The 9261-nt window shown below is 40.9% G+C and overlaps 2 protein-coding genes across 2 annotated transcripts; both read right to left on the reverse strand.

Annotated features, from left to right (window-relative positions):
- Nucleotides 1-2920: 2920 nt before the first annotated feature.
- On the reverse strand, nucleotides 2921-4381 carry hmx4 (H6 family homeobox 4). Its single transcript, XM_043248486.1, has 2 exons — nucleotides 4071-4381; nucleotides 2921-3969 (listed from the first exon to the last, which is right to left on the reverse strand). The coding sequence occupies exons 1-2, from the start codon at nucleotides 4273-4275 to the stop codon at nucleotides 3452-3454; spliced, it is 723 nt and encodes a 240-aa protein (XP_043104421.1). The 5' UTR covers nucleotides 4276-4381; the 3' UTR covers nucleotides 2921-3451.
- Nucleotides 4382-5854: 1473 nt separating this feature from the next.
- On the reverse strand, nucleotides 5855-7454 carry hmx1 (H6 family homeobox 1). The gene is made up of 2 exons (XM_043249777.1): nucleotides 7126-7454; nucleotides 5855-6645 (listed from the first exon to the last, which is right to left on the reverse strand). Exons 1-2 carry the CDS (start codon nucleotides 7394-7396, stop codon nucleotides 6053-6055), a joined length of 864 nt encoding a protein of 287 aa, XP_043105712.1. The 5' UTR covers nucleotides 7397-7454; the 3' UTR covers nucleotides 5855-6052.
- Between the last annotated feature and the right edge of the window lie 1807 nt (nucleotides 7455-9261).

Genomic DNA, 9261 nt, shown 5'->3' on the forward strand with positions numbered 1-9261 from the left:
TCATACTTGAACACAAGACCCTAACTTGAAAATAGTATGTTAGCCTCAGACTGCGTCTTTTTAGAATGCTGTTTTGTGTGACATTTGTACATTGGCTTACAGAATCAATTTAACCCTTAACGAAACAGAGATTGAGACAGAGATTGAAACAGAGATGTTTTTAACAGATTTACAAATTGAAATAAACGATTATATATATAACATAGTGTGTGTAATATATCTGTTTCACGTGAAAACGTCATGTGACTCCTGAAACTCAAGACCATCGTTTATTCTACAGTTATAGGTGCCATCAATCAATACTATAGTACAGAGACATCCATAACCCGCTGTAGTCATTGATACCCTTAAACCTGTACATATGGCATGTTTGTGTTGTGGCCTCTTTGATCAGGCCTTGGTTTTAATGGATTTTTCTCCTCCTTTTGGCCATGGGACTAGAGAGGGCAGGGATATAAAGTGTAGGGGTGGAAGGTCATTTGAACCTTGTGGTTTTGGAGCAAAGTGCAGAACGACAGAAGGTGTTCTCCCTGTATTGAGACATCGCTCTCTCACAGAGACAGGAAGTCTGCTCTCCCCCCTCCCACTTACACATATACGCAGACTCTAGACCATTAACAGATCCCATGCGTTAATGGACAGTATTGTAGCAATTGATGGATGGAGTTAGGTATCCAATACTGAAATCACAGTGATTGGCTTGCCACCTCAGAACCATGAGTCCCTCCCTAGCTGGAAAAATGGCTTGCGTGAAGTGGACAGCATCACTTTGGTCCTAAAGGCCCCAAGTGTTTGGTTACTTCAGAACGTTACGTGCAGAAATATTAACGTGTTTATAAGATTGACATTGGCAGTCTTTGGCCAAGTTTCGTCCAAGAGGAAAAGTTTTAATAAAGTTTTAAGGCATCAAAAGTAATATCCTAAGCAGTGGTCAAACAGTTATGGCTTTCAACATCCATATAATGCCGTATTCAAAACCACATTTTGATTATGTGGTTACATTGATAAAAAGCATCCATCCCATTAATGCCTGAGATATTAAGAGCTATATAAAGATTAAAGTGCTTTTCCATGTGTGTCAAATGGTTGCATACTGTAAAAGAAATACTGTCACAATATCCAGCAAGCTGTCAAAGATTCCAAAGTTTTACTGTCTCCAAAAAATATGTTCAGATGCTAAAGGACATTGAGTAACTTTATTTTTCACCTTTTAAAATCCACGATAAATCACGCAATATTCATTTTTAATTGAAATCCACATGTACAGTAATGCAACTTGTCCTAAACAAGGTATTCAGGTTCAAGTGTATAAAATAACAGTCCTGTAATGACTTTAGGTCAGTCACGTTTCCTTCTTTTAAATTCGGAAAATTACTTTTTTCAACTTTGCATTGCTTTTGTAATCAGTATGCAGTGTTTCACGCGGTTTGCAAGTGTGCTGTGAGAATTTCAGTGACAGAAAACGTTAAACACTTTTTTTTATTAGTAATCACCCCAATATTAATGCGAGTTTCGAACCTGATTAACCTGTATTCGTCGGTTTGTCTTATATATAAAGCGACAGTCGAGACGTTTTTTTTCTCTTACGTTCATTAATGTTAAAGTCAGTTTGCATGTGTCGTTTATCGTTCGCATTTTCTATCATTTATTTTTATATTATAACAAGGGTGTTTTTCTTATTGCTGCGGTCCACTGGAATCCGCAATAGTTCGTACGTGTTAAAGGAGATTATCCTAAAGCTTTTAGCTTGTTTACAAACACGTCCTTTATCTGTTATCTACGAGGCTGCCGCGAACTAGGTTTGCTTTTATATAACGTTTAAGTAAATGAAACACTTAACCTTAAAGCAGTTTCTCCTCTTTATCCTTTTCGGAAGAACAATCAAGCTTTATAATATGTTCATAATTACTTTTCTGACTCCTTAAATAATTGATCAGTTATTAGCAGTTTGCCGCTACGGGAAAGAAAGAATAGCAGGACCTCGTTTCCCACGATTTCAGCTCCGCGACTGAAAGAAATAAATGAGGTCAAGAATCTGAATCACAGAGCTGACGAGCAGGACCTAAATGACAACAGACACCTTCTTAACTTTCTTTCTTTAGGTGGAAACTGTACTCTGGCCTAACGTGACCTCACTAGAAATGGGAATTTTCTAACCGTTTTTTTTTATTATTATTTTCAGTTTACAGCCCTCACATCGCCGTTTAAAGTATTGATTGCACTCGTCTGCAAGCTAATTATTTAAACTGTTTAGGCCACAAATGAAAAAGTAAATGTGCGAAAAGTAGGAATAGCCGATTGCTGTTGAGATCTCGCAGCCACGTGAATTCATTTCAGCTACTATTTTAACTATTTTAATGAACACCAAGCAAAGTTTACTCCTAGATTGCCGGGCCTAAAGCACTATAAAACTGCGTGTAAAATGCACGTTTGTAAAACTTTGTAATGCCTTGATGTGCGAACGTTTATCGACACTTCAGTTCGCCGTTAAGCGCTAAATGCCGGAATTATTATTACTTTTATTTTTTTTGTAGAATATAGGTTACCCTCGGGTGAAATAAGCCGCCCGTTGGGGTCTGCAACCCTAAAACTTATCCCGAGTATAATAAGCTTGGTCCCGGGAATTCGCTTTGTTTTCCGGTAAGATTTTGTTGGCTTGCCGTAGATAATTCCTCAAGAGCGTGCGACTCCCGGCGCTGTTAATGAGACTCACGTGTTTAATAAACACCCGCGAGTCTGACCTAGTTTGCGATTATATTCACAGCTGATTCTGTAGCCCATCGAAAACGCTACGGCGCTCTTAAGTTGATAAAACCCGACAAGTTGCTGCAAAAAAAGCCAGGACACAAACGTTTTCTTTTGAAGCAAGTGTAAAACAGAATATTTAATGACACTCTGGTAGTATAGCCTACGTAATTGGCCAGGTTATGCTGAAAACGATAAAAAGGAATAAACATACAAACATGCGTTAAATGTAAAATAACCAATACATTCACTTAAATACGTTTTAATTGCTCGTTTTGAAATTAGAGGGCCATTTAAAATACAAATGCATGCATCAATAATCGATCTTTGGCGGAGATGTAATAATAATAATAATAATAATAATAATAATAATAATAATAATAATGTAAACAGTAAAAGATTGGTGTTATAATGTCCTGCCATGTGATGACAGTGTGATTGGCGCTGGCACTTCTTGCCAGTATGCTATGGCTGCTGACTCTGATGCACTATAATAAGGGTATAATATGCTAGGTGTTGTTATTTAGGCCAATATAAAATTTGTACAGCATACAATAAATAAAATAGGCTTTTGCATAGAAATACAAGCCAGCTTCTTTACTGACCAACAGCTGAACAGTGTTCTCAGCAAAACACACAGAAAGGCCGAAAATGCTTGTACGGAGTTGGGCCGCGTGGTCGGTTTTCGTCAGAAGAGCTACGAGGGTCATATATCTCCATCAAACAGGCTGAAATACTTGCTGGCGTTTGAGAAATAAAAGTAAGGCGCGCTACCTCCAGGATACACGACTGGCAGAGGCATCGGAAGCATGCACCTTCCGAGCAGATTATTCTCTTTAGCGTATAAAGCTGGCAGCGGTACCGTCTTTCCAACATCACTGAAATCGCTAGTCGGTCCCTCCAGTTCAGTAGACAGTTGCCTTTTTAATTTATTCCGTCGATTCTGAAACCAGATTTTGACTTGAGTCTCGGTGAGCTGCAAAGAGTTCGCCAGGCACGCGCGCTCCGCGCTGCTCAGATACCGCTTCATGTCAAACGTAGACTCCAGTTGGAATATCTGTCTCTTTGAAAATATAGTGCGCGTTTTCTTTTTCGTCATTAGTTTGCTCTTCTTGCCGCTGTTCTTTTGCTGGCCGTCGTCGCAGCTGTCCGCGCTCTCGCTGCGCGCGTCGACGCTTTTGAGCGCGTCCGCCACGGTCCCGTCTCCCTCTCTGTTGACTTTATCTGAAAGCCAGTCAGACGCTATTGATATTCGCCCGAAAATGACAGTACAACCGTTAATGCATTATTGCAGATTTGTGCCAAAGTTAAAAGCAATATCTTACCAATGGTGCGCAATCGCGCGTCTGACCCGTCTTTGCACGGAGCCTCGCTCTCTCCTGGGTGATGCAGGCAGCCATCCCGACACACTACAAGCGAGGTCTTTGAATGACAGCTGTCAAAGTTTCTGCTGCTCGACTTGGAGTTGAGGATATTGTCAATGGTGAACTTCAAAGAAGCCGGTCGACATGACGCGTCCTCCTTGCTCATATTCTCCGTTAGATGCGGGGTCTTTGTCGTCCGTGTCTCCTTTTTGCCGTTTCATAAACTAACGTCTCGATTCTCCGAGCACCATCGCTCCACGACGTGCAGTGCTGCTGCGCTCGCCTAGACTGTTAGTCCACTGACCGGAAGAACACGATCCTCCATCGTTTATTGGTCACGAGAATCAGACAGCGCGGCGGCCAATGGCAGGAGAGGGTGGGAGCTAGAGCTCAGACCTATCCGGACATCTGGCACGCATACTTCGATATGCGAACAGCGCTGCTTACTATTTTTAATGAGAGCTCTTAAGGAAAGGAAAGAGATTTCAGCTTTTAGTAAGAGGCGCGTATTTCGCCCGTTCGGGCTTCCCAGCTCCTTTGATGGCGCTTGCGGGGTGTCAAGTCGAGAACAAAGGGAGGTCAATGTAGCTTAGGCTACGTCTTTTTTTCAGTTTCAGTTCCCAATTAAGTTAATCATAGCAACTTTGTTACATTTCTGATTTCGCTTTTTACACTTCGTGCGCGCGAGATGACTCCGAGCGCTGAAAAACGTCCAACTTTATTCACCAAAGTTTTGCTGTCTTTTGCCTTTTAGTATTTCAATACATATACACACTATTTTTTTATTTTGTTGCGGTGTTTGTGGCAGAAACACCCTGTAGGCTATTATTATTTTGAAATACCTTTCCCGCGCGATGACTAGCTATTAGACTTAGACAAAAACTAACGATGAGGACATTTACTTTTCCCTTTAGCGATTTTCATTAAGTTATTATTTCTGGGGCATTTAATATTGTATCTAATTATTAAACACTCAACACGTTCGTATATGATAATGTTTTAATAAATATTATTTTGCTAAACTTTAGTCCGTTACCACAATTACGATTTTATTGTCTTTTAAGCATCATGCAGGACTTTGTACAAATACATTGCAAACTGACCCTGAAATGATCTGAAATGATTTTTTGTATGTCTTAATGTAATAAAATATTGTCCTAAAATTGCTAAATCGTGCTTTCGTATTATTATTCTTTCAGTTGTTAAATAGGGAAGTAAATATGGCTGATATAGCCTAGTCGCGGGCCTAGATTTGTAGGTTATACCTTTTATTTGTGTATTTAGCTTATACGTTTGCTATTTAAGATTTATTCGTTTAAATGAAGTAGTTTTGTGTAAACTGCGCGTGTTGTGTTCTTTATCATCCTGCACTCGGACTCTTTATGCTTACCTGGACTTGAAACGTATCCAATTCATAAGTGTCTGCATTTAGTGCATCTGTGTTGTGTTCTGTGTGCAGGTAATAGTGTTTGAGCGAACAAGTAACAAGGTCAGTTTAAAACAGCGAACAAGATCAGACACCAGTGGAAATATTTCTCTTTATGCACAAATTAGGCCTATTTTCCGTAAAGTCTTGAAGGTCTAGAAGTAGAAGTCACGTACAGGAAAACCACAGTTGCTTTAAAGTGATTCGTTTATTTAAATTTTATAATGTGAAAAAGTGACAAAACTTACAAATCGGTGGTTCTGAATAAAAATATATTTGCCCTTATATGTACATACAGGTGAGGGCCCTCATGCACAGAAGACTATTATAGACAGGTAACGGTGACATCACGAGCTTGTCGTTTATCTTGTGATCTTGTAATAGGTGTTTTCTTTTCTTTGGAAGAAGGAGACATCGGTACTGCAGTTTCCAGCAGGATGTGTATAGGCTACATCAGTTATTGCACCTCGTTCGGTTTAACCGTCCTTGGACCGCTTGTCGGTATAGCTAAAGATGATCAGACAAGGCCTGTCATTTGCGATGTCATTAAATTCATCGAATGAGCGAAAGACGATAAAGGATAGTTCACTGAATTGGAGAAGCCCATGATCGGTGGCGAGACTTGAGACACGTTAAAACTGAGGGTCGACACGGGCGTCGCTTTGTCGTGGTACAAGATGGGCACCCGCACAATCCGCTGGGAGCTGTGGTTAAAATTAACAGCCTCCAAATCCGCGGCCAGCTGTCTTTTCCATTTGTTTCTGCGGTTCTGGAACCAGATTTTCACCTGAGTCTCGGTCAGGTGCAGGGAGGCCGCGAGCCCGGCGCGCTCGGAGCTGCTGAGGTATCTCTTCATGTCGAAAGTGGATTCAAGCTGGAACACCTGGCTTCTGCTGAACACAGTTCGGGTCTTTTTCTTCCGGGCCGTGCCCTGCTCCGAGGCGTCGGGTCCCGAGCGCTCGTCGAAAAGCTGCGGAGCGTCCTCCCCCTCGCCACCCGCGCGCTCGCTCGCTTTTCGGTCCGCCGCTCCGCCGGGAGGCTCGGGGGTCACGGGGCTGGTCCTGTCGCTGCCGCAGTGCTCACTGGAATGGCGGGTTTCTTCTTTGGGACCTGATAAAGCAACGATCAAACGGAGGTGTGTGAGTGTTTGAGAAATGAGTGTTTGTTGTGATCGATGACATGTAGCCTATGCCAAAGCGATTTAAAAAAAAAATCTGCTCTGATACGAGCGCGTTCCCATGTGTGCAAAATTGCGTTTCTCCGCAGCCAGCCTTTCACAGGGAATCAAACACACCGAGTGCCCTCTTAAGCCTTTAACGAGTTTGGGAAGTCTTTTATTGCGTCGCACGTTCGAGTTGCTTTTGTTGGTTTTACTTAACGAGGCTTAAAACTAATGTGAACCTGCCAGTAGCTTAAGTGATGCTGTATAGCAACTCGGAAAATAATCATTCAGTTGTGAAGTATAAAGAGCAAGTCGGCACAGTCACAGTCAAATTAAACGTTTAAAGTACACGCCACCGTTCAAAGTGATAAACATCTAGGCCTGTGTTATTTTGACTTTGTAAAGATAATTATGAAGAGTCAGCTTACTCTCTGAGGCATCCCGTTCATACCAATCCAGAGGCGACCGTGTGCTCCGACAAATGCCTGTCTTGAAGCCTGCGCTGGACGCCTGACTGCACATTTCCTTGAGATGCGCTTCAGTGCCGCCTTTAAGAGCCGTCTCCCGCTCCGTGCCATGGTTATCCTTCGAAGGACGGGCGGGCTTTTCTGTCCTACAAGAGCCAAGTAGATTCTCGATAAAAAACGACGAGCCCCTGGATGCGCTGGAAGTGTGCCGTTGTTGGCTTTTGTCGTGCATTTCTCGTACAAATATACCCGTCTCAGCGATTCGCGAATAGCCTACTTTCTAAACGAAAAGTAACGAATCCTTCCCCTCCGGATGTCCCGGCTCAACCATCGCTTCAAGCGGGACGAAATCCTCCGTGCGTCCGCGGCTCCGGTCCGGAGAGAAGCGGGGCTGTAGTAAAGAAAAACCCAAGTCAAGTAAAACGCTTAACGAGCGGAGCGCATTCTGCTATTGGACGAGCACAATAGCAAATGGGATTACTCGTGAAAGGGTATTACCGGCTCCAATTCTACTTCGCTTTTGATCGCGCCTCAGGGTCGGTGGAAGCCCTGTCACAGAGGGCTTTATTTGGGTCAATTAGGGAGCAAATCAAAATACAGACAGTGGTTCAGCGCATCGCGTCAGCCGGGGATCTCGCGGAATCGGATGCGGCTCCGTCTATTGGTCGGATCGGTCGCTACATCACAACGACGTTACGGCAGACGCCACCGTTTGGCAACGAGACAGCCTTCTTCGGGACATCCCAGGATGCGTTGTGTTTGCTTAGGCTAATGCATTTAAATATGTTAAATAATACTTTAAGCCACGATTTTGGAGCTCATCTGTAAAACACCGAGCTTCGCGGATCAAGCGTGTTATTTAGGCTATTTACTGACCCGTGAAATTCATTTTAAAAAGGATATTTTTTTTTCAGACTCGAGTATTAACGATAGGCTAAATTGCAATAAATGCGTGCCTGGTCCTGACAGCACACTAATTGGACGAATACATTGTTGCGTTTGGGTTTGTTTAAGTCGGAGATTTGAGAGCATGTGCCTATGAGGCATTTTCAAGCCTTTGTCGTCATAAAAAAATAGAAAAACGCAACTTTTAGTAAATCATTTTAGTAAATAATTTAGAAAAACAAAACCAAAAAACATTTATAATTAGCTATAAATGTAGGACCCCAAACTGCATGGCACGAAACAGTTATATCGAGGTTTTCTTTTCTTTAAAATTGCTACCTGATTCTTAAAAACGGGCTTACTTGCAGCAGTTAGCCTAGACTATATTAAATATATTAATATCTTAAACATGATTTCAAAAACCATGTGATTTTATTTGTTTATTTGACAAAACATTTTACAGCATCGTCTTTGGATATATTAAAAAAATTGCCTACTACATGAAAATAAAATATAATTATGAAAAATAAAAAAAGTTAATTTTGTAGGCTTATTTTAATTTTCTTTTTCTTTTCTTTTTTTTTTAAAAAAATAGCATATCTGTGATTTGACGTGTGTTATCGTTTCTGTGGAGCAAATCCCAGGCTAAATTCATTTGAAATGTGTTAACACTGAGAAGCAGGGTATAAAACACACTCAAAATGCACATAATTCTATATATATACATATCCCGTTTTAATATATCATTTTCGATGGCAGTATTTTGAAAGTGAGCTTTTGGTTGATTCATTTATGTTTTTATTGTTATGTTTTTATCTTGCTGTCCTGTTCTGAGACCTATTAAACTGATTTCATAACTATTTGATGTTATTATTGTAATAGGCATCAGTTTCATATTTATTTTAGGAGTATGCTCTTGTTTTTGTCGTGTCTTTTTCTTAAGGACATTGCATTAAGTTGAAAGCTAGTAACAACAACAACAACAACGATAATAATAATAATGATACTAAACACTAAGCCCAAAAATAAGATAGAGGTGCCAGCCATTGGCTGTTATATGTATGTAATAGTTTTAACTATAGTTTAATTGTGCATGGCGCATTATATTTTGTCTGATGGCGAAAAAAACTCCGAAAACTTCTAAAATAAAAAACAAAAGATATATACACAAGCATTTCTAGATTTTCGTTAACATGTGCACCTAACAAGCCT

Source organism: Puntigrus tetrazona, chromosome 1 (genome assembly GCF_018831695.1).
Source record: "Puntigrus tetrazona isolate hp1 chromosome 1, ASM1883169v1, whole genome shotgun sequence".
NCBI classification, from domain to species: Eukaryota; Metazoa; Chordata; class Actinopteri; order Cypriniformes; family Cyprinidae; genus Puntigrus; species Puntigrus tetrazona.